Source organism: Mastomys coucha, unplaced genomic scaffold (assembly GCF_008632895.1).
Source record: "Mastomys coucha isolate ucsf_1 unplaced genomic scaffold, UCSF_Mcou_1 pScaffold9, whole genome shotgun sequence".
In the NCBI taxonomy this organism is placed as follows: Eukaryota; Metazoa; Chordata; class Mammalia; order Rodentia; family Muridae; genus Mastomys; species Mastomys coucha.
The window spans coordinates 86,950,877-86,977,034 of NW_022196915.1; the positions used below are offsets into that span (position 1 = coordinate 86,950,877).

A 26,158-nucleotide genomic window follows, 5' to 3' on the forward strand; every position below is an offset into this window, starting at 1 on the left:
ACAATGACTCTGATAGCATGAACATTTTTAATTGGTAATGAATAGTTCATAGTGCAACAATGGACAAGATTCTGCAAGTCATACATGAAGGCGAGAAAGAAAAACCCAAGTGTACTTTGCTTTTAGACTCTACTTTCAGGTCATTTGCCAAAAAGAACTGTGTTAACTATAGTAATTAATATTATATTTTTTAGCTTACAAAAAGCATACAATTTTATTATTTTAAATAAACATGCCAAAATTGAAAATATATCAAAAAATACATTTAGCATTAGTTACAAGCTAAACAATTCTTATTCAAAACTTTAGTAGAAATAAATCTTTGCATACTTTCAGGTGAGTGACTCATAATTTACTTTCCAGTTCCTTAATTTTGATGATTAGATTTTTAGTTTTTCAACTTAAAAGTAGACCTTATCATTCTTTACCCAAATGTTCATTGCAGGTTCTTCCAAAGATGTTCCTCATAGGTGTGATTAATGGGCTATAGGATAGACTTGCGTAAGGTTTTCATCCCAGAGGGTAATTGTCATTCCTTTACTTAGTCAATTAAACAAATGAATTAAACATGTTCTATGCTAGAAGCTGTGCATTGTAAACATGAATAAGAAAGTTTTTTGTTTTTCAAAGATCTTCTCTTTTAGTCACTAGTGGCTTTGAGCATAGCCAATGCAAATATTAAATTCTTGAATATTCCCCCTTCTTAATTGATATTTTGATAATTTCATATACATAAATAGTGTATTTTGATACCAGTGTTAAATTCTATTTTTAAATTTTTTATTGTTTGACAGAAGGAAATAATTTTTCCTTCCTAATGACTATTCAAAGTTCTTTAGTAAGTTTGTGAAATGAATTTAAGTCACAAAATAAGATAAAATTTATAATTTTTTTAAAGATTTATTTATTTATTATATGTAAGTATACTGTAGCTGTCTTCAGACACTCCTGAAGAGGGAGTCAGATCTCATTATGGATGGTTGTGAGCCACCATGTGGTTGCTGGGATTTGAACTCGGGACCTTCGGAAGAGCAGTCTGTGCTCTTACCCCCTGAGCCATCTCTCCAGCCCAAGATAAAATTTAATGTATAATGAAATATGTAATTTGTTCTAGTTAGTGTTGTTGACTTTTACATGCAAGTTTATTTAATTGCTGGGTAAGGTTCTGATTTCAAGTAAATAGTCACAAATAGTATAATTAAGGATATATCACACTTATACATCTTACTGAGACACTAAGTTGTGTCTCAGTATTTCTGGTGGATAGAGTGTTCCAGGAGTACTCATAGGAAAAAAAAAAAGATTCCTTGTGTGAAAAGGATATATACATCCTGCTGTATTCTTAAAATCATCTGTAGATTTCTTACTGGTAGATATTAGATGTTAGGGAATAATAAACTATATTTTATCAGCACACATACATAAAATATAATAGTATTTTCAATCTTTGCTTAAATCAACATATGGAGAGTTCATAGAAACATAGCCAAGTGTGTGTGTGTCTGGGTATGAGTGTGTGAGAGAGAGACCCTGGTAGAATCTAGTTATTAACCATGTAGATACAGTGTATGCCTTCATTGCAAACTGAAGTGCAGATGTTTGTTTTTAAAAATCTTCATCACCTTTATTTTGTATCTGCATGCTTGTGAGTGAATACCAGAGCATGCGTTTGGAGGTCAGAAGATAGCTTTTTGGAGACGATTCTTTTCTTCCACCCTATAGGTGCCAGGACCCTCCATCTCTAGGTCATTAGGTTTGGTGGCAAGAGCCTATGGCTTTTGAGCCATCTTGCCAGCCCTGAGGTATTGGAGAAGTCAACCCATTCAGCACAGAGCAGCTCCTGCATACCTGGGGAAGAAGGCTCACTCACATCTCTAACTCTTCCTTGAGGGCTTTTCTGCCGCCTTCCCTTTGCTATCAGGAAGAACTCAGTTCCTGTGTAGAACTTGAATTTCTTATTAAGCTATGTAAATCCCACTTTGTCAAAAAGTTTGAAATTATAGAGGCTGGAGAGCTGGCTCAGCAGTGAACTGGGTTTGGTTTCCAGCACCCATGTCAGTGGCTCAGGACACCTGGCAGCTCCAGCTCCAGATTACTGAAACCGTCTCTGGCCTCCTTGAGTTCCTGCATTCAGAGTGCACACACAGACAGATAAACACATAACTGAAAGTAAAGGGAGTTCTTTATAGAGTTGGAACCATTTTTAGATTTTACTTTACTTCCCACAACCTGTTTTCCTTTCCAAGACTTGTGGTAAAGTTTTTGGAGGCAATTTCATTTTATTTTGTTTTCGAAGTAAGAAACACTGGGGCTCCCTGGTTAGCTCCCCATGCTCTGTGTGGTCTCCCTCCTTCCATTGTTGCTTCTTCACTGTATTCCCAGAGTGGAGGGAGTTCTTGTGGTAAGCTATTCCTTGAAGGGAAACAGTTATACTGACCTCAGAAAATCTACCTTTCAGATCTGACGTTAGATGCCATTCTCCCATCTGCACCTGCCTTAGTTAGAAAAACAGAACTGACATATGGAGATGGTAAGGCCTTAGTGTTCACTGTGGTCTAACTTTACAGATCAGAGGCATTTTAGGAGACAAGAACTTTATACTTAATGAAAAACTTACTTGTGGCTACTCTCAAATTATATGAGAAGAATTTCTGAGACTCAGTCTAGGGAGCTTGAGAACAGTAAGTTCACATTTCATGTAACACTAGAAATTAGGAGCTGGAGTGAGAGTCCAGCTGCTAGCCCTGCGTGGGAGAGTAAGCATTAAGAGGATCCGAGGCCGTGGGCATTGCCTATGGACTGTACGGTGCTAGGCTATGGACTGTACGGTGCTAGGCTGTGGACTGTACGGTGCTAGGCTGTGGACTGTACGGTGCTAGGCTGTGGACTGTACGGTGCTAGGCTATGGACTGTACGGTGCTAGGTTATGGATTTGGTTTCTGGCTGTGCTTGATTTTGTCATCTTTGCCAATTGAACGGGGAGAAGTTTTCATCTTTTACATGGATCTGACTTTATTTTTCTCTTTTAAATTTCAACTTTAAATTTCCTCTCATCTAGTGTATTGTGCTGAAATCTAACCTAAAATTTGCAGAAATTCATTTAAAATTAAATAATACTGATTTTAAGATTTGGAAGCCTTATATGAATATATTCATCTCTACACATATACACATCTGTATCTTTTTAAAAAACATTTATTTATTTTATGAATGTGAGTACGCTGTAGCTGTATAGACGGTTGTGAGCTATCATGTGGTTGCTGGGAATTGAATTCAGGACCTCTGCTCGTTCTGAGCAAGGGCCCCGCTTGCTCTGGCCCCACTCTCTCCAGCCCAAAGATTTATTTATTATTATATATAAGTACACTGTAGCTATCTTCAGACACACCAGAAGACGGCATCAGATCTTATTACGGGTGGTTGTGAGCCACCATGTGGTTTCTGGGATTTGAACTCAGGACCCTCAGAAGTGCAGTCAGTGCTCTTAACCGCTGAGCCATCTCTCCAGCCCAACACATATGTATCTTTAAAATGTTATAAATTTATAATCTTTTTTATTGTATTGAGCATCCCTAAAGAGGTTCTTGTTTTTCTCTCCGTGTTGTATTTTTAAGACTGAGTGATAGTTCTAGTGTTAAAAGAATACCCTATGAGGCAGAGAGATGATGGGCCAGAGGTTAAGAGCACCTGTTACTCTTGCAGAGCACTGGCAGCTTCTAGCAGCACAGCCTGTCACTACAGTCTCAGAGACTCTGATGCCTTCCTCCGGCTGCTGTGGGCACTGCACTAGTGTGCCCCACATTCACCCAGACAGACCCGCATACATACAGATAAAAGTACCAAAAGGAAATCTTTTAGACTCAATTATGCGCAAGTGCATATTTTATTAACAAGTCATAATCATGATATAAGAAGCTAATTTTTTTTTTAAGAAAGGTGTTCAGTATGCACTGTTTGATTCATGGTATTTATTTCCATAACTACCCCTTTTGAAGATCTAATTAGTTTCTCTAAGACTTCTCTATAAATAAATGAATAAAATCCTTTTTTTTGGGGGGGGTGGGGTTTTTAAGACAGGGTTTCTCTGTGTATCCCTGGATATCCTGGAACTCACTCTGTAGACCAAGCTGTCCTTGAACTCAGAAATCTGCCTGCCTCTGCCTCCCAAGTGCTGGGATTAAAGGTGTGTGCCACCACTGCCCGGCTAAAAATGTTTTTAAAAAATAAAATTTTATTTCTTTTCTTTTTCATAGTTCTATGACTGTTGTATCCCCAACACTGACTGGTTTGTTTGCTTTTAAGATTTTATTTGCTGGGCAAATAAAATAAAATAAATCTGGAGTTAAATCACAATAGCCTTAAAGTGTACATCATTGCATGTTCTATGTAGAGTTCTGTAGGTAGTCTCATTACACTATCAAGATAGCAGTGGAGTTTGCCAGTGGGACATAGGGTTCTGTTAATGTCCTGGCAAACATTGTTGCTTGTTACTAATTTTAATTGATAATTGCTGATGATTTTGGAATCCTTTGTGTGAGAGAGATTATCACTATGAGATATACGCAAGTATAAATAGAGTGAAAATTTAGAGTTACTGCTCCAATATTTAAAACTTCAAATAGTTACTTATTAGCCAGGCATGGTGGTACATGCTTTTAATTCTAGTACAAGGGAGGCAGAAGCAGGATCCCTGAGTTCAAGGCCAGCCTGGTCTAAAGTGCAAGTTCCAGGACAGCCAGGGCTACACAAAGAAACCCTGTCTCAAAAAACAAACAAAACAAAACAAAACAAAAAAGTTATTTATTAACCCCTTAAGTCTGGCGTAGAGACAATAAGGCCCTGAGTAATAGCTTCCCTGTCTTTTAAATACACGTTGAGCATCCATAATCCAAGTTCACGATCTAAAGTGGTGTGCTAACTTGGTAGGGTTTTTTTTTTTTTTTAATTCTACAAGCTCCAAATTTTGAAACACTTTTTGATAAGGGCTACTTGAACTGCTCTTACATTATGAGGAACAAGACAGTATAATAATAAATCATCCACATTTTAATACTGTAGAATGTTAGCCACACATAAAAGATAGAATTCTTGATGTTTGAAGCATACTTAGTGAGGATTATGACTTTGTTTTCTCCACTCTGTTACATATGCTTATGCTGAAAAACATGTACAGAAAGAGTTAGAATCACACATAAATAATATGACAATATTTGAGCAAAAATTATATCTCCGTGTTTAGAAATAATCAGAATTTCTATCTTATGGGATTATTGTGGGAGTCTATAGCCTTAGTCTCTTTAAATGTCTAGTATACAATAGTGAGTGTTAGCTGTGGAGATTGTTGCTTAATCAGTATATAGAGATGTTTCTCTAAATATTTGTTAGAACATCGCTTACAGGTGTAACAACACTCTAAAAATGCAATGATCCATTTGCATCATCTGGTGCATCATCTCTATTTCTGTTTGAAATAGAGATGCACTGAGAAATGTGGAGATGCAATTATTGAGGTATATAGGCACCCCAATTATATGACCGATGGGAAAGGAAACATAGAATGCCGCCTTTTATTAAACAAATGACAAAGGAAGAAAGAGCTATAAAGATTTGCAGATCATGAAAGACAAACTGCTATAGGCTGTCAGGAGACTATAAAGTCTCTGTGAGCTCTCCAAAGAGCAGAGTTCCACCCAGTCTGCACAGATCTCATTGTGTACTCAGGAGTTTGACTGCAGGCAGAGAAGGCGTAGAGGAGGCAAACAGGGAGCACTGGGTGAGCATCACCCGGGTGAGCATCACCCGGGTGAGCATCACCCGGGTGAGCATCACTGGGCTCTTCTGGAGAACAAAGCTTAAAGACCCTGAGCAAACTCCTGCGATCTCTCTATGAGAGATCCTTTACTACTCGGTGGAATCCTTGGAAACCTCCTGTGCTTGATATAGAGGAACTAAGGGACTATGCACTGGTTTGTTGAATAAGAACAAAGAAAGCCTTTTTTCTAAGGAAGAACTGTAAGTACTGATGTAAAGATGAATAAATCCATGAAGAAAGACCTCTGGGCATGGGCTTTGGGCAAAAGCTTAGAACTTTTCGTGCAACAGAACTGAAAAAGGATTCCATTAGCCCAGTTCTCACTCTTAGCACAGTGAGAATGCTAGATTTTAATCTCCTCTTACACTGAGGGTAACTATACCGAAAGCAAAACCAAACAGCTCAACCTATAGATGGATTCAACTCCACATTAAGGTTTTGATGGGGCATGCTAAATGCTAGTACTATTTTTCTCCATGATACTATACAAGGTGTCTGACTTTTAGCCAAAAATAGTAAGAAAAAGAAAACATATTAATATTTTGTCAGGAGACAATCAACAGAACTAAGGCTATATGCAATGCAGATGGTCAAACTATGAAAAAATGTATAATAATGGCATTAAATGTTCAAGTAGCCAAGATGGACAAAATGTATCAACACATGGAAGTTGTTAGTCGAGTTGAAAACTATAAGAGAAAATTAAATGGAGATGCTAGTGTTGAGAGTCGGGACTAGGGGTGAAGAATGCCTGGAACAACTCTCCAGTAGTTAGAAAAGAAAAAAAATAAAAAAACAAGAAAAAATTTGCATTTAGGCTATGGAGATAGCTCAGTGGCTTGTATAGCCACTTGTGAGTACCACAGAGAAGCCAGCTGTGTGTGAGTGTCTGTAACCCCATTATTTGTATGGTGAGATGGATGGGAAGCAGACACCCGAGAATCCAGAAGACCACGAGCTGACTAGCCATACAAGAGAGACTGCTGCAAAAGAGGAGAAACGTGGACCAAGATCAAGGTTATCCCAGTCTTCCACATACACATCATGGCACAAATGAAAAGACAGAAGACAGTCTAGGAGCTGTGGGCAGTATCTCTTGGCTAATCCACGGAAGGGGACTCCTGAGAGAAGGAAGGCCGAGAAGGAATGGGAAAGAATAGGCAAGCGAAGCCTTCGGCTATAAACCATTGGAAAACTTGACGGTTAACTGTTTTCAAAAGGAAGTGAAGACATGAAAGCACATCTTGAAGAACCTCAGAGACACTCAGGCAGGACAGATATCGCCATCAGCAGACTCCTCTCAGAAATTCAGTGTGCATACAAGATATGTGTAAAACCTGTTCACACTCCTCAGAAGACCCAGAAGAAACAGGTGGATCAGATACAGATAAACAAAGAATCGTAGCAGATTTCTCATCAGAAACTATGCAAGTTAGAACACAAGACACTATTTTTAAATAATGAACTCAGTGACAAGGCATTTTAAATGGAGAAATACATCCTTTATAATGAACCAAAATGAAGAGAACTTACTCCCAGTTTATTTCCATTGTAAGAAATATAAAGGAATTTCTCTATTCAGAAACAGTGTGATAACAGGAAAAAAATTAGACCTATGCAGAAATTGAGAAGTACTGGAGATGGGGCAAGTAAAGGTAAATAAAAAAAATACTTTTTTTAAAGATTGATCTTTATTCTTAAGTGTACGTATGTATGCATACACATGAGTGCAGTGCCCACAGAGGCCAAGGCATCAAGTCCCTCTGGAACTAGAATTTTGGGTGGCTGTGAACTGTCTGATGTGTGTGCTGGGAACCAAACAAGAGCTAGTAGGTGCTTTAAACCCCTGAGCCATCTTTGCAGCTCCATATTTTTCTTACTTTTAATGGCAATAAAAGGCCATTGTGTGTCTAGGCATAATGACGCTCACCTGTATCCCAGTACTGGGGAGGCTCAGACAGGGAATCTCAAGTCTGAGGCCAACTTGGGCTTCAGAGTGAGACCCTACCTCCAACCCAAGTGCAGCCACAATTGTCTGAATAAACAGTAACACACATCGGAAGTTCTCAGTATATGTAAGAACACTTGAAGATATTACAAAGAGTGCGAGGAAATATTTTGGTAATACTGCTGGTTCTAATACTGTGTATAATGTTGTGTGTTATATTTGAAGAACACTCCAGCCAGGTGGCGGTGGTGTGTACCTTTAATCCCAGGCAGAGGTAGGATAATCTCTTGAATCAGAGGCCAGCCTGATCTACAGAGCAAATTCCAGGATGTCCAAGGGCTACAGAAGGAAACCATATATAAACATACCTATAGTAAAAATAGACATGTATGTATAAGCACATTTATGCACACTTTTAGCAAACAAATAGAAAAGGCAATGTACAATTTAATGCCTGATAGAGCAGGTAGCCAACAATCCCTGGTTATACGAGTACATGGACCACACTTGAGGAACACGGCTAGGGATGATAAGTAGAGTTCTGGTGTACCTTATGTTCACTCACCATGACTATTTTGTTAGATGAGCAAGACACTACAAAGATGGGGCATTTTTACTTTCTACCTGTATTCAGTAGTATTTTGTATGTCCTGCATAGTTAAATTTCAGATCTGGATGCTAAAACCAATGAGTTATTTTCTAAAAACCTTAAGAATTTTTACTATACCCCAATGTCTGTGTCTGTATGAAGCAATGTATTACCCTCTTTTCATTTTATGGTTGTAAGGTAAGGTATCCTAGTTGTAGAGATGCTATGGAAAATAGTCTCAAGCATAATCAGATATAGTCTTGGTGTACATGTTTACTACTACCATGTTCTTAGACTACACATTCCATCTCTACAGCCTTGTTACTTGTCTTCTAAAATGTACATGTACACATGTACCTATTAAGTGCTGTGTGATTTCTTAAAAGCAATGTATGCCTGTAGAATGCTTCTACAAATTCAATAAAGTTGTTAAATTTGAAAAAAAATAGAATCACAAAAATAACTTTTAAAGACATAAAGGAATAGAGAATAAATGGAGAAAACAAAATTAAGATAGATTAAAATTTAACCATAGGAAAAAATGGCATGCAATTGAGTAAATGTAAATCATTTAAATTAGACATTATAAGTTGGAAGAAAAGATTATCAACCTAGTTGAAAAGCATGGCTCAACTAGAGGATATCTATAAGAAGGTCATTTTAAATGTAATACACGGAAAGATGACAACGAATAGGAAAGGGGGCTGAAGAGATGATGACCCAGTGCTCAAGAATGCATGCTTTCTTTCAAAGGACTCAAGCTTCATTCTCAGCACCCACCTCTAACTCCTCCAGAGTATACAGAGCTGTCTGCTGGCATCAGTGGGAAACTGCGAATGTGCCAAGTACACACACATACACACACACACACACACACACACACACACACACGCACACAGATTTTAATAAGCGGGTCTGGAAAGGTGGGTCAGTGGTTAAGAGTGCCTACTGCTCTTGCAAAAGATTTGACACCTCAGTCTCTTCAAGTACCTGCACTCACTTGCACGTATCCAAACACACACACAATTTAAAATAAATAAAAAAATATGTTTAGAAAATATTTATATATCCTAAAGACAAAATCTGCTGGCACCATGATAAATTAATTATGAATTTTTCAGCAGTGCCTGACTTGTTGCATTTCTGACGCTCCTTAGGGAAGCTGGCACTGCTTCACTCAAAGGGAGTCAGCACATTGCTGCCATGGTTAATGTGGCCATCCCATCAGCATAGCACACTAAGGCCCAGAACTTCTGAGCTCAAGTGATCCTCCTGTGTCAGCTTCCTTTACAGCACTAAGGTGTGTGCCACTGTGCCCAGCCTCCTACAGAGCCAACAAAATGAGCGTGTAGGTCGGAGGGTAGATGAAAGCATTCTGCTAGTACAAAGCTTGGGGGGTAAGTGCACTGCTGTAACTGAGGGGTTTCCCTACCTCTCTGCTTAGTGGACCTTCTGTATTCACCATACCTGCATCTGTAGAGTCAGCCAGCCATGGGTCAAACATATGTGTCACAGCCGGGCAGTGGCGCATGCCTTAATCCCAGCACTTGGGAGGCAGAGGCAGAGGCAGAGGCAGGTGGATTTCTGAGATGGAGGCCAGCCTGGTCTACAGAGTGAGTTCCAGGACAGCTAGTGCTACACAGAGAAACCCTGTCTCTAAAACGCCCCCCCAAAAGAAAGTGTGTGTTTGTGTGCGTGTTATATAAAATACATATATATATATATATACACATATGTGTATATGTATATATATACGCATATATATATACATATATATATATATATTAAAGTGTGCCTGTACTAAACATCTACAGATATGTTTGTCATTATTCTCTAAATGATTCAGTATAATTACTGTCCATGGGTTGATAATGTATTGGGTGTTATAAGTAATTGAGGTGACTTTGAGTATATGGTAAGATGCATGCAAGTTACATAGACATACTATTATAAGATTTTATATAAGTGATTTGAATATTCACAGATTTTTCCATACTAGAATTTCTGGAGCCAGTACTTCATGGATATAAAGAGATATTTGTGTTTATGTGTGAAAATATTGGCTACTATACCAATAAATGGGTTATATTTACCTCAGGAAGAAAAGTTAGGAGGGGAGACAGTATAAGTACAAATGATAAAAAGCATATGGCATCACAGACATTTATCTGGATATTTCCTTTAATTGTGTTTTTGTGACTTTGTAAATTTGAAATTACAAGTTTTACAAAACAGAATAGTGAGACCATCCTTACCTAAGGTTGTACTTGTAGTAAGCAACCTAAAGGGCTGATAGGGAGTCTGCCTCCAGGACAATGCTGGCTTGCCTGATGCCTGCTGTAAAACCATGGCCTCCTCCAACCTGACACTCCTCTCCAGCCATGCAGCCTAGTGCACATGCAGCATCCTTTTGGACCTTCTGTATTACCCCTGTGTGACTTCACAACTGTCCAGTCTTCCTTGTGCTTCGAATAGTAAACTTGCATCTAACAGAAGTCTCATGTCTTTTGCCAGCATCCATGGAATGGTAACAATTAACTTATTAGATTGAAAGGTAAAAATCAAATCCCAGGCCTAGTCTTGACCATGTTCCACCTGTTCCTGTTTGTGTGGTTTTTTCCTTACATGACTTGTTGGTCCTGAATACCTCCTTCCATTTCCTCTCCCGACCTAACATCATCGTCTCAGTGAGTAACTGTTCCAATGTCCCGCCCTTCCCACATTCTGAGAGGCTAGTTTGTCTCTGCTGCTCTTCAGTCCCCACGTCCATGTCCGTGCTTTCCCTCTCACTAGCTTGCCTTTTTTCCTCCTCCCTTTGCCCCTCATTTGAATGAATTCAGTCTGTGAGAGCAAACACTATGATGATACTCACTTTTATTCCCACATGGAATCAAACCCCCATGATGGAAATGCCCATTTTTTTTTTTTTTTTTTTTTTTTTTTTTGGCTACTGTATAACTTACATAGATTAAGAGTACCAGCAAAGGACCAACAAAGGCTTTTAAGAATCAGAAGAGCTAGCCAGGCGGTGGTGGCGCACACCTTTAATCCCAGCACTTGAAAGGCAGAGGCGGGCAGATTTATGAGTTCGAGGCCAGCCTGGTCTACAGAGTGAGTTCCAGGACAGCCAAGGCTACACAGAGAAATCCTGTTTTGAAAAAAACCAAAAAAAAAAAAAAAAAAAAAAATCAGAAGAGTTTTGGAGATCATTTCAAGCTAAAGTCGCTTCCCTAATGTCGTGGCTGATGAAATGTATTATCGCCAAAGAACTGGTGACCCTTTTTTTCATTTCTTTCTATTGTACTTATAGAGATGGTGGCTTTGTCAGGCTAGAAATAAATCTCATATACAGCAGATGTTATCTGTTGTAAGTGATGATTATAAGATGACCTGGAACAACAGCGTTTGGAAAATTGTCCCCCAGTATCTATTCTTGAGAGAATTATGCCTGCATTCACTATAACCTAGAATAATTAAAAACTGGCATCAGAAACATTCTCTTGGCTACATAGGCTCTGTGCTGACAACTAAGACCATTGAGCTCTAGAATCTCTTCTAGGAGCTCCAGTCCTCCAGCATGCTGGTAGCATGACCTTGGTTCTGTCACTTGACCCATCGGTGCCTGCATCCTCTGACTGTAAACTGTGTTGTAATGGTCACCTAGGTTACTGGAGGTTAAATGAACGGGTAGATATAAAGTACTTCAAAGAGTACCTGACATAGAAGAAGTGGTACACATTTTATATAATGATACTATTTACTCAAAAGATGGACAACAGGCTCTGATGCCTTCCTTACAACTTGTCAGCTTGTTTATAATCTTAAGGGCTTACTCCTCTGTTATTAGAGTTTATCCTCCAAATAATTGTTTTTACCAGTGCCTACTATCATATGGGTTTTTTCCACTTTTGTTCTTTATGTGCCTTGTCTGTTGCATAATTTTTGTGTGTTACATTTTTAAAACCTGATATATATAGCGATACTATTTTAGTGGCTTTTTAATCTTTAGTTTCGTGAGTCTGTGCAATGAGAATGAGGATATGTAAAATTTTCAGATTAGCACTTCAAAAGTTACAGAGTATAACCTTGTGCTTGGTTATAAATTCCCATTTTACCCAACATTCATATGTGATCTTTGACTAGGATACAATTATTGAAAGTACTCGACCATATGAATACAAGTATGACCATACGTTGCTTTTAAAGATACACGATCTCCTAGTAACGTGGTCTAAGTAAAATATTCTCTCTTTTAATTATGTAGTCCTCCTCGCCATCCTCACCACAGCCTCATTCTAGCCACTGCAGAGCGAAGGCCTCATCATTGTGTCACCATGCATCCCTGCCCTGGGGCAAACGTAACCATGTAGGCCCTGCAAAGGCTACCAGTCCATCTCTCCGTCTTCGTCGCTGGCGACCCTTCTTACGCCTGCCATCTTTGGGTCTCCATTCTGTTGTAAGTGTAGTCAATCTTCCATCTCTTCTCCCAGTGACAAGGGCAGTCTCTTTTGTTTGTGTGTTTGTTTTTCCTTAAACGTCTTCAGTCTTTAAAGTGCTTTTCTCTTGGTTCATTCAACCATTTAGCTTTTTCTGCCCCAATAAAATTGCAAGCATACCTCCATGCTCTGCAGTCTGGCTTGACTTGTGCCTGCGCCTTGGTGAATATCCATCTTTCCACTCCATTTTCTGTGAACCTAAGGGTACCTGCCTATTGCTGAGTACTGATTGGCATTTGTGATAACACTAAGTTTCTGTGAATTGTAAAAGTGAGTGTGTGTTTCTTTACCCTTCAACTTTCTGATTTCACTTAGATAACTTAGGTCAACAAATGCTATGTACCTCTGAGTTCTTTGCCATCTATTCCTTTATTTATTTTTTTCTTTTTCATATCTCTGGGCATGACTAGTCTTTCACCATGCTCTGGATTGCTTTACTTAGCTTGTCCTCAGTCTAAACCCTTCATGGTGTAGTGTGTTGCATCTAAGCTACTTTATTCCTTGATGTGGCTCAGGTGTTTGGCTTAATCTTGATCCGATCTTTGCTGCCAGTTCAGTTTCTAAAGATCTTTTCCAATTAGGAGGTGGAAATTTGCTCCTTGTGTGCTGATATAGGTGTCCTGCAAATATATTATTTCTCTTGTAAGCTAAAATTATCAGTCAACTATTATAATATGTACATATATATATTGCTATAACTATCCAAGTTGATAGAATTCTAATAGTTCTTATGCATTAAAATAAACTGCAGAATTAAGCAACCAAGCCCTTATCTTTCTGATGTTTTAAGCTACTGAAGGCAATGGCTGTGCTCTGATAGGACCTATGTAAACATGCAGTACCTGAATGCTTTGGTGTATGCCGTACATCCAGAGATACTTGTTATTTCTATAAACCATGATGGCATTTGAAGCAAGAGGAAGTTTAATTATGCATACATTTTAACATTTAAAAGCAGTGAAATGTCCCTTTCTTCCCCTCATTTACCCTTTAAAGCTGCCTTCAAACTATCAAGTCAACAGTTTTCTTCAAGAATTTGCTTCCATCAAATATCGGTGTGGTCCTTCTCTACCTTCCGTTTGAACAGACTGCTTGTTATTACTTTCTCTCCCCCTCTCCTCTTCCCTCTTCTTCTCCTCTCTTCCTTTCTCTCCTCCTCTCTTCCCTTCTCTCCTCTCCCTCTCCTCCCCTCCCCTGTTCTTCTCTCCCTCTCCTCCTTCCCTCCCTACCTCTCTCCTCACCAGATTACAACATTGATTTGTCATTTTTATTCGTCCATCCATTTGATATTTATGCTTCTCTGCTGTGCTATGTATTGTTTGGCCCAGTGAAAGATATAGAGTGAACTGGAAGAACAAAGTACAATTGAATTTTGTACATTCTGACCAGGGGATAATTCATTTAATTACATGTATGGAAAATTTTCTTTATTTAAAAATTCTAAACGTTAAATGAGAATGCCATAAACTTTGCCATTCCCAGTTTTATGTTTTTGTGTATTGTTGTTTATTGCTGCATATTAATTCTGTTGCCTATTGCTTTGCCAAATTTCCATAGCATAGTGCTTAAGAACATGGACTGGAGCTGTATTGCATGAGTTGTAGTCCAGGGGCCATCACGTGTCAGCCATTCAAACGTGTCACTTTACCTCTGTGTTCTGAGTGTAAGATACATATATAACCTACCTGACTAGATCTGTGTGATTAATTGATGAGTACAAATGTAGCATTCTATCAGTGCCTAGTATAGATTAAGTGCCCTGTGATTATACCTTAAAACTTTTCTGGCTGGGCGATGGTGACGCATGCCTATAATCCCAGCACTTGGGAGGCAGAGGCAGGTGGATTTCTGAGTTGAAGGCTAGCCTGGTCTACAAAGTGAGTTCCAGGACAGCCATGGCTACACAGAGAAACCCTGTCTCAAAAAACCAAAAAAAAAAAAAAAAAAACTTTTCTAAATGCGAAGTTTATATTTAGTAGTTAATGAATGGATTGCTAATTGATTTATATCATCACTTTTTAATTCTTTGGGATTAATAAGAAGCTTTCTAAATTGGGGATTTAAAAGATACAAAAACGTAATTGGTAAGGCAAAATGTACCAATGTATAGCTTCTGTTTTTCATGTGTGCTATGTTCTTGGCTACTTTGGACAGGCAGGCAGGCAGGCGTGCTGGAACTTGCTTACCCCTGGGTAAGGCATGCTGCTTGCTTACTTACCCTTGGGTCCCCTGGAATACTAGACTCTCACACTAAGGAAGTCAGTCAAAGGATAGAACTTACCAGAACTAATGAGGTCTTGAAGGAAGTTGACACATTTGCCTTTCATGAAGAGTTGGAAGGCTTTAGAGTTTGGTAATAAATGCTTTAGAGGGCTTTTGTTGGAAGACAGGATCTCACTGTGTAACTCTGGCCTCATGCTCTTGATCATTCAACCTTAGCCCCTCAAGTACTGGGATTATAGGCATGCGTCAGCATACCTGGCTTGAGATTTGTATTTTAATTTCCACATTGAGTTAAAAGGGACATTGGTGTATAATTTTGATACATTAGATTTGATACTTGCTTACATTTGTGACAATATATTAATATAACATATAAGGTTTATATAGCACTTAACAGTTCACAAATATTTTCACTGTCATTTAAACCTCAATGGAGTGGGGCTGAAAAAATGGCTTAATGGTTAAGATCACAGGTTGCTCTTTGAAAGGATCTCACTCAATTCAATGCTCAGCTCCCACATGGGCAGTTCACAATGTTCTGTAACTCCAGTCCCAGGGGATCTGACATTCTCTTCGGGCCTCTGTAAGACAGTGCATGCATATGGTACACAGATATGCACTAGGGAGAAACACCTACATGTGTGAAAGAAAAATTAAAGGGAAAAAAAAAACCCTAAAAAACCAGATGAAGTAAAACAAAACTATTAGCTTAATTCTCACAAGCCTTAAAACAGATAAGAAACCCAAACTTCCCAGGTACTGGGTGCATATTCAGGTCTCCAACTCCAGTTGATGTTTCTTAACCTCTAGTTACCTTGCACCTTACTGGGCAATATGAAAACTGGAAGCTATTGATGTTTAGTTCTTAAAGGCAGTTGTTTAAGTAATTCATTTATGAAAACTGAAACTCAGAGCCTTTGGATATTCAGTATTTCTTAAACATTATCTTATTGTCAGTAAAATAAGATTCCCAGTTAAGGGATTCCTTGTATAATTTTTTTTTTATGTTTTAATGAATTTATAATGATTTGCCTTAGGTCAGCCTTGAAAAATTAGATTCTCTTCTGATAAAATGATATGAGATTGAGTAATCACAGACATTTTTTCATAGGGAAGTAAGGAAATTAATTGACAGTCACCCATGTCAAGTATTTGAAGGACTACTACATTCAAGGAAGATTTGGCTTTTGTCCAGCATGGTGGAAAATACGAGACATTTTAGCATCTTTAGAGACAACCACTTTACAAAACTATCAAATTAGTGGACTAGATTGTCTTAAAATTTAATGTCAGTTCCTGTCATGAGAGGGGTCTGTAGTAAAGAGGAGTGCAGGAATGGAATGATGTTAAAACTGTAATGTTGATTTCTACAAGTGTGGAGTTCTTTAGTTTTAGACAGAAATGGACAAGAGGTAGTTTGCCCTAGCAGTTTAAGAGGATTTTCTTTCATTCATAACTCAAGGGAAATAATTTCAAAAGAATAAGATTAAATGAGTCATTATGTCAATAAATATTTAGAGGCATTCTGGATGCTGTATGAAATAAAACAGTAATGAATAAGAAATTAGTGCTTATTCTGTAACTTTAATTTCTGTATCAAATGCATTTATATTTAACTATTGAAAAATATATAATTATTTGATGGTGGAACTAACAACCTTATTTTAAGATTTTGTGTTGCTTAAAAAGATATTAGACAATATGAGACATAATTTGATTTGAGCTACTTCAAAATTTTTGCTTCAAACAGTTAAAGTTCCATATGTATTTAGCTGTGATTACACTTCCTTTCAACTTATTTAGAGTTGGTAAATAGCTAACACATCTACTATATATCATAAAATGACAGCTTATGTAACTTTACCTAAATTATTCAACTGTCAAAGAAATATGAGTATTACTTGTGTAAATTGAATTTGATAAAAGGAAATGTAAGTATAGTTTAAATAGTTTAGGTGTAGGTATAGTTAAAATAGTTTATTAAGAGTTAAAAGAAGGAAGAAATAGAAGTTATACTTTTTTGTATATTAATTTTTTCTTTTCTACAGTAACAGTCATTAGACTTGTTTCTTTACATCTTTTCATTTATAAGCTGTCTGAATCTGGAAAGATTGTTCACATTGCATTGTTGAAAGCATGAGAGTTTTAAGCTCAGGCAACAGACAACTTACTCTCTGGTGTTCTAAAATTTAACTTGAAAAGAGTTGCTAACTGTAAGAGTTATGATAGGCTGGAGAGCTGGCTGAGAGGTTAAGAGCACTGACTACTCTTCCAGAAGTCCTGAGTTCAATCCCCAGCAACTACATGGTGGCTCACAGCCATCTGTAATGGGATCCGATGCTCTCTTCTGGTGTGTCTGAGACAGTGTACTCACATATATAAAAATAAATAAATCATTTTTAAAAAGTTATGAAAAATGTTTTGCATTCATAGTTTACAGTTTTACATTGAACAATGTACCTTGTGCATATGTTGTGTACGTAAAGAGTGTCTTATACTGGACACTAGGATTTCCAAGTTAAGAAGTTGTTCAGTTTCCAGTTTAGGTGAAATAAAACATGTGTCTTCCTTGTTAATGGTGAACATGGTGTCACAAGCGTACCCATAGTTACTCTGTGCTCAGAGCAGTAAATGGCCTTGAATTCTATTGGATAAATGTTGTCTTCTGTCATTCAATATCATTTATATACATTTATTTGTACTTGACTGATTTGTTTAACTACTAATGTATATAATACATTTTCCCTCCTATTCCAGGCACCAAGTATAGATGAAAAAGTAGATCTTCATTTTATTGCGTTAGTTCATGTAGATGGGCATCTCTATGAATTAGGTAAGAACCATTTTAATTCATCCTGGGGAGTAATGAGCAGGCTCCTCTTGCTGTAAATGGGACTGTTGTTCTCACTTGTTTCCTGAAATTGATAGCTCGAAAATTGGGTTGGCAAAATAACTGTTTTCCTTTTTAGTATTTTTTTTTAACTAGGGAAAGATGTTTTTTGATATTCTAGCATCTTATAATTCGAGAATGTTTATATACCTCTTTTGCATTTTGGTAAAGCAGAAACATCTATGAATTACTTTGGCAATGTTTGATAAACTATGGAGTTAGTTGTCATATCTGAATGAACTATCTTTATTTTTAAAATGTATATGTTCAGTAATGAGTGTCACTCTTTTTCAGGCTTTTATACTGCCCTATGTATGTTAGTCTGGTAATGGCTTCTTATTTAAGGCAAAGCACAATGATTAAATACTTAATATTTTGTTACACCCAAAGTTACTTACAAATAGTTAAACTGTTACTAGAGAAAATGCATATAATTTCAACTTTAGATAGGAGATATGGTCCCAGTATTGAAAAGCAAAAAAAGAAAAAAGGGGGGGGGGGGACTGGAGAGATGGCTCAGTGATTAAGAGCACTGATTGTTCTTCTGAAGGTCCAGAGTTCAAATCCCAGCAACCACATGGTAACTCACAAACATCCGTAATGAGATCTGATATTTTCTTCTGGTGTGTCTGAAGACAGCTAAAGTGTACATACATATAATCAATCAATCAATCAATCAATCAATCTTTAAAAAGGCAGTGGTGGCTGGCGCATGCCTTTAATCCTAGCTCTTTGAGGCAGAGGCAAGCAGATTTCTGAGTTTGAGGTCAGCCTGGTCTACAGAGCGAGTTCCAAAACAGCCAGTACTACACAGAGAAACCCTGTCCTGGAAAACCAAAAGAAAAGAAAAGCAAAAAAATCCCTGGCCCCAATATAAGGAAAAAAGAAGGAAGGAAAGAGAGAGGGGAAGAAAGAAAGAGAGAAAGAAAGGAAGAAAGAAAAGAAAGGAAGGAAGAAAAGAAAGGAGGAAGGAAGGAAGGAAGGAAGGAAGGAAGGAAGGAAGGAAGGAAGGAAGGGGGAACCTTAACTCAAAGAAAGGAAGGAGAAGTGTTTTCGGTGACCATGGTGCGTAGCCTTCTCTTGCTGCCACTTTTGATTTTCGTAGCTTTTTTTTCCACTCATAATTAATTACAAAAAGTTTATTATAAAACAATCATTAGTGATACATATATTTTACCATATAGTAAACACAAAAATAAAATTGCACAATAAGATGGAGATACTTGCTTTTTTTTTTTTAATTAGATGTTTTCTTTATTTACAGCATCTACTTTCCCAGGTTCCCCTCCAAAAGAAAAAATAATAAAATAAAATAAAATAAAATAAGAAAAAAATCAAAACCAAAAACAAATCCCTGTTCCCTCCCCACTCCTCCTGCTCACCACCCCACCCTCTCCTACTTCCTGGCCCTGGCATTTCCATACACTGGGGCATAGAACCTTCACAGGGCCAAAGGTCCTCTCCTCCCATTGATGACAGACTTGGCCGTCCTCTGCTATACATATGCTGATGGAGCCATGAGTCCCCCCATGTGCAGTCTTTGGTTGGTGGTTTAGTCCCTGGGAGCTCTGAGGGTACTAGTTAGTTCATAGTATTGTTCATCCTAAGGGGCTGCAAACCCTTCTGCTCCTTGGGTCCTTTCTCTAACCCCTTCATTGGGGACCCTGTACTCAGTTCAGTGGATGTCGGTGAGCCTCTACTTCTGTATTAGTTGGGTACTGTAAGCTTCTGTAAGGCAGAAGACACTGTCAGTAGGACAAAACGGCAACCAACAAATTGGGAAAAGATCTTTACCAATCCTATATCTGATAGAGGGCTAATATCCAATGTATACAAAGAACTCAAGAAGTTAGACTCCAGAGAAACAAATAACCCGACTAAAAAATGGGGTACAGAGCTAAACAAAGAATTTTCTTAGCTTTTTTAAAGGCAGCAGTGTTCTAAAATAGCTCAGGTTGTGACTGTAAATATAATTTACAGAATTTAAATAAATGTACAGGAAATGTAGCAATACAGTCATATACTTTATTAAAAAGAAATGGGCATTTTGCAGTAATGTTGTGATTTGAATCAGAGTCACACTAAACTTAAAAGAAGTCGTTGTTAGGCATATAAACTGATCTGCAGACCCAGTTAGAAGGTGCTGCTGCATTGTTCTGATTGATTAACTCTACAAAATCTGCATGGAGAGAAGTTGCAGTAGTCACTGAAAACCCCATGTGTCTGGTTGATTTCTGAAAGCAGAATTTTGCCATACACATTGTACTGACTTCAAGGCATAGGCATAGAACTCGGTGGTCAAGCTCTTCTCTAGCATAAGCTAGGCTCTTGGTTCCTTCCCTGCATGCAAGGAAAACAAAACAAATAAGACAAAAGGAAGGAGATTTGGAAAAGAGGAGAAAAACAGTATATTTAATATATAATGAGAGATCATAAGAGTGATGTTAGCATTGAAAGTGAGAGAATTTACAGAGAAGACGGCAATATACAAGATGTTTAAAGAATAGAGTATAGGTCCCCAGCAGTCACATCAGGCAGCTCAGTGACATCAGTGACCTCCTGTCACTCCAGCTCCGGGGTGAGCAGCCCGCTCGTGCACACATGCACACACATTACAATTTTCTAAAAGTACATAAGATTAGAAGCTTATGGAAATTAGATTTTTTTTAATGTAAGTGTAAAGATACTCAGAGATGTCAAGAACTCCGCAGTCTTGGAAGTAGCGTAGAGAACAGAGATAACTGCAAAGCAAATAAATACGCACAGTCACTGATTCTTTCAGCACAAGTCGGCTCTTACCCCAAAGTGACTGACAGTAATGGTCCTAATAAATTCAAAAGGAACGTTGAGCAAGCTGAATAATTTGTACTCAATTTATGAATTAAAAATATACATTAAGTGAAGGCTATTTTTAGCTGGGCAGTGGTGGCGCACGCCTTTAATCCCAGCACTTTGGGAGGCAGAGGCAGGCGGATTTCTGAGTTCGAGGACAGCCAAGGCTACACAGAGAAACCTGTCTCAAAAAAACAAAAACAAAAAAACAAAAAAAGCGCAAAACAAAAAAAAAGAGAGAGAAGGCTATTTTTAAGAAAACAACAAATTAAAAATCACTGTATTTATTGGCTCTCCAGATTGCACCTAGGCAAGCAGTCTGCTGCCGAGCTCCACCTCCATCCTGTGTAATCTTATTGTTTTATGTAAGTGAACTGTAGCTGTCTTCAGACTCACCAGAAGTGGGCATCAGATCTCATTACAGATGGTTATGAGCACCATGTGGTTGCTGGGATTTGAACTTCAGAAAAGTAGTCAGTGCTCTTAACCACTGAGCCATCTTACCAGGTCTATAATCTTATTTTTAAGACCATCTGATTGTAGACATGATGCAAGTAATTCTTAAAGGGCAGTTGCTCAACAGAGGATGGTGACAATGTTTAATTATTTACTCATTACTAAATTGTGAAGTTAACTCATAAAAAGGACCAAGTTATTTCCGGTTTTCTTTTCTGTGGGGCCTCAGAAAGTTCCCAGTATATGTAGTGGGAAGTACTATAGATTTAAAATGAATCATTCCTTCTGGATAAATTAGCAGATTGGAGTTCAACGATGAATTCCAAGTAGACAGAATAGACAGACTTTTAAAAATGTTAACTATTGAATTATTGCCTGTTAAAAGTAGACTTGAAAAACTTGTATTTTGGAATAATTTTAGATATTTATGGAAGCTAGAATAGTATATAGAGCTTCCATTTACCTCTCTCCTAGGTTTGTCATATCCTGTTAGTATTTCTGAAACATTTGAAAATAAGTTACAGACATGACACTGTACTATCTCTCTATGACTTTCCTTACAAGAGGTGTGGATTCTTTCCTGTAGAGCTGCAGTATGTCAGCAGCAGTGATGCGGCATCATGAAGGGCTCTGCCTCAGAGCATGCTTCTTGTAACAGTGAACCAGGGTCAGCTGTAGAACTTAGGTGGCCCTGTTCTGGAACTTTGTCTTCTTGAATCCCTTTTATTATCTTCTGTGCCAGTGACATTTATTTTTAAGAAGATAGGACATTTACTTTGGAGTTTTCCTTCAATCTGTATTGTCTGCTATTTCATCATGATTTATGCATTTGGGGCAAGAGTACTGTAGCAGTGATGCTAGGTCCCTCTAGTGCATTGTATAAGAAGGCCATTTGCCTACTTGTATCATTTTTTATATTAACATTTGTCACTTGGTTTAATTAGTATTGTTTTGGGAGATCCTTTGGGACTATCTATGTAAATACGTAATTTTTCATTAAGTTACCCTACCCTCCTTTTTAGAGAGGGTTTAACTGTAGAACTCTGGCTGTCCTCATACAGAGATGTGCCTGCCTCTACCTTCCAAGTGTTGGGATTAAAGGTGTGTGTCACTGTTCCCGGTCAGTGGTTCCCATTCATACAAAAATAGAGCCAGGGCTGTTAGAAGCCTGTGATCCTAGCTACTAGCCAGGCTGAGGTACAAGGATCGTAAGTTCAAGTCTTATCTGGGCGAGGAGTGAACTCAAAGCCAGTCTGATCAATGCCATGAGTCTCCCCTAAAGAAAATAGGGGTAGGGCTGAATGGGAGATTTTTCTAGCATATTTGGTACACTTGGTTCAGACCCCAGTATTTCCCAACATCTCTACAAAATCCAACTGAAGGCCGGCTCTCTAGCCCCAAGGTTATCTTTACTCTAAACTACTGTTAGAATGAAATGCATAGAGATTCATTTTGCTTATTTTCTTCCACATCTCAAGAAAAATGTTCAATATCTACTCTTAATAAGGTTGGTTGAAATTCCACATTATGCTAAACTCCTGCACCCAAAGAAAAATTATCCAGGAGAGTTTATGGCTTCTTAGAGTTTAACAAGATATCAGAATATAAATGATACAACCCAGGGAAATATTCATGTTAATTTTTTTCTTAAGAAGAGAAACCTACATAATTTTGCCTTCACATATAAACTAAAACATAGGGGGCTGGCAAGATGGCTCAGCGGGTAAGAGCACTGACTGCTCTTCCGAAGATCCCGAGTTCAAATCCCAGCAACCACATGGTGGCTCACAACCACCCGTAAGAGATCTAATGCCCTCTTCTGGTGCGTCTGAAGACAGCTACAGTGTACTTACATATAATAAATAAGTAAATCTTTTTTAAAAAGTAAAAATGGGGGCTGGTGAGATGGCTCAGCGGGGAAGAGCACTGACTGCTCTTCGGAAGGTCATGAGTTCAAATCCCAGCAACCACATGGTGGCTCACAACCACCCGAAATGAGATCTGATGCCCTCTTCTGGTGCATCTGAAGACAGCTACAGTATACTTACATATAATAAATAAATAAATCTTTAAAAAAAAAAAAAAAAGTAAAAATGGTTGTTGGGTGACTGAGGTTTTTAGTCCTAGCACTTGGGGGCCAGAGGCAGGGGGAATCTGGGAGTTCAAGGCCAGCCTGGTCTACACAGAGAAAGCTTGTCTCAAAAACAAAACAAAAGTAACAAGAAAGATTTACTGTAGGCTAATTGGGGATTCTCTTTTGTGGGGACCTATTCATAAAGCAGAAAACTGTTACTTGAAAATAGGATGCACCCTATCCCAAAACATGTACTGTAAATGCCAGGAACCCATCAAGTAGTGACTTAGAAAGGCATCACTGATGATGCATCACAGATAGAAGGTGCAGCTGTAGAAAGTACTTGTTTGCCGGGCGGTGGTGGCGCATGCCTTTAATCCCAACACTTGGGAGGCAGAGGCAGGCGGATTTCTGAGTTTGAAGCCAGCCTGGTCTACAAAGTGAGCTCCAGGACAGCCAGGGCTACACAGAGAAACCCTGTCTCGAAAAAAAAAGAAAAGAAAAGAAAAGAAAAGAAAGTACTTGTTTAATGAAGGAACCTCGCCTCAGGGTTGGTGTTGATCCAGATGTGTATTTGCTTTAAATGTATTGTGAATATTTGGGGGAAACTAAAGCCATAGATTGCATATTTGATATATTACTTCAACTATGTAACTTTCCTTGACTCACTGTTCAGAGGAATTGGAAGGTAAGAATAAGAAAGAATTTAAACTATTTGTCTATTTTCCACAGATGGACGGAAACCATTTCCAATTAACCATGGAAAAACTAGTGATGAGACGTTGTTAGAGGTAATAGTAAAATAACTGACCCATTTCAACCTCTCCTGACTTTGTTGTCATTTTAAACATCTGTAAAGATGCATGCTTTCTTTCTGTAGATGTTTCTTGGTCATTGATCATTTTATAACTTTCCCAAACAAAATTTTAAATTCATCTTAAAACTGTACAAGCAAGAAGCTTTGTTCCTGAGCCCTGAGTGAACAAGATTAAATTTGAAAAAGGCAAAAGAGTTGCTCACTATAGGCCATCCTCTACTGAGTCTCTGAGACCATCAGTGTAACCTGATCCCAGGGTTAGAGATCTTTTCATGGGAACAAATTATGTAGCTTAACACCAAGGCATTATATAATTTTTTTTTTTAAGTTAAAAGTTGATTTTTAAATTTTGTTTAGTTTTGAGATGGTCTTGCTAGGTAACACTGGCTGGCCTGAAAGCATCTGTGGACCAGCTGGCCTTGAACTTGCAGAGTTCTGCCTTCTGATCATTTAACCTTCTGATCAGCTGCGGTTTATGGCAAAGATTAATAATCACAACTATTTAGAGAAATTAGAAAAGAGGAATGGGATATTATTTGCCTGGCTACAGAGAGAGTTTATCAACCTGGGCAACTTAGTAAGACTCTGAAAAGGGGAGGGGCAGGGCTTGGGTAGAACTTTTGCCAGGACTCTGGCTGTGACCTCAGTCCTGGAGCAGGCAGAGAAGCGTGGAGGCAGTATCTACTGTACTATGCCAAGCCAATTACTTTGCCACCTGTTTAGTTTTTTGACATTTTTAGTTTTCATTTAATATTAGAAAAAGAAGTCTTCAGAATAAACCTAGTATGAATCAAAAAAATACAGAATTTATAAACTGAAAACTTATACTTTCCCTCCCATAGGATGCCATAGAAGTTTGCAAGAAGTTCATGGAACGCGACCCCGATGAATTAAGATTTAATGCAATTGCTCTCTCGGCAGCATAGCATCCTGACAGAAACACCAAATACTGTATTATTTGCAACAAAAGTTAAATTTCTGATGCCATAACTAACTCAAAATTTTTAATATTTTCATTAACTTGACTAATTAAACTTTATGTGAATAAACTTCGACTTTACCTGTATTTTGTGTTGGTTTTGCTACAACTTAAAGATCAGTTCTCTGCTTTTCCCCCTGAGGAGATTTCTCTTGCTGCAGTGCTAGTGAGTGCTCTCCTACTCTTGATATTTCAAGAAGATCCTATATTAGAACATCATTGGTCCAGAATTGCACTCCCAGTGTGAATCCACATTACATATCATCTTTCCTAATCTATGTAGGAAACAGTTGTTGAACATTTACTTGCAACAAGGTGGTAGCTATTCTAGACAACAGGAGTAAGCAGCTGTGAGCACTGCTGACTGATGCCATGGTCCTGGAGTTCATGCTCTTGTGATCAGAGAGAGGTAGCAAGCACACAACATGCAAAGCAGTGATGGAGACTAGACAATTAAAGTAGGGTTTCTGCTGGAGAGCCACTGAGTGCTCTCTTAGATCTTCTTGACAAGGAGGGCTTCTGTGAAAAGTTGACCAAAGCTGAGACCTGAGTGATAGAAAATTATAAAGTGGGAAGGAACAGGAAATAGTCTTTATAGCATCTCCAAGTTACAAGTCCTGAGAGAATGACCTGCATGGCACACAGGAAGTGAGGACATAGCAAGAAGTGGGGTCAGAGAAGGGAGAGTGCTATAGGAGGGGACATTTGGATTTACTGCCAGTGTGATGTTAAGTCATGGGGGATGGTGTTTAAGTAGAAGAGTGAGGACTTATAACTTTGAAAGATCAATCTGTTGTTTTGTTTTGTTTTCCATACCTTACATACATTTTCTTTTTTTATATAAGATATTTTATTTACATGTAAATTTCTCCTTTCCCAGTTTCCCCTCCAACAAACAAACAAAAACAACAAGAACAAACCCCTGTTGCCTCCCCCCTCCCCATGCCTGCCACCCCGCCCTCTCCCACTTACTGGCCCTGGCATTCCCCTACACTGGGGCACAGAACCTTCAAAGGGCTGAGGTCCTCTCCTCCTATTGATG

General features: G+C 38.3%; 1 protein-coding gene across 3 annotated transcripts in view; it reads left to right on the top strand.

Annotated features, from left to right (window-relative positions):
• The window catches only part of Uchl3 (ubiquitin C-terminal hydrolase L3), a 46,460-nt gene extending 21,257 nt beyond the window's left edge, over positions 1–25,203 (top strand). For 2 of the 3 annotated variants that reach the window (XM_031361167.1, XM_031361166.1), the window contains 3 exons: positions 17,826–17,901; positions 24,053–24,111; positions 24,980–25,203. In XM_031361167.1, the coding sequence (XP_031217027.1) occupies positions 17,826–17,901; positions 24,053–24,111; positions 24,980–25,063 (219 nt within the window). In that variant the 3' untranslated portion in view covers positions 25,064–25,203. Of the gene's footprint in view, positions 1–12,613; positions 12,806–17,825; positions 17,902–24,052; positions 24,112–24,979 lie in introns of all 3 variants that reach the window. The other variant, XM_031361165.1, reaches the window with a different exon arrangement.
• The last annotated feature ends 955 nt before the right edge of the window (positions 25,204–26,158 follow it).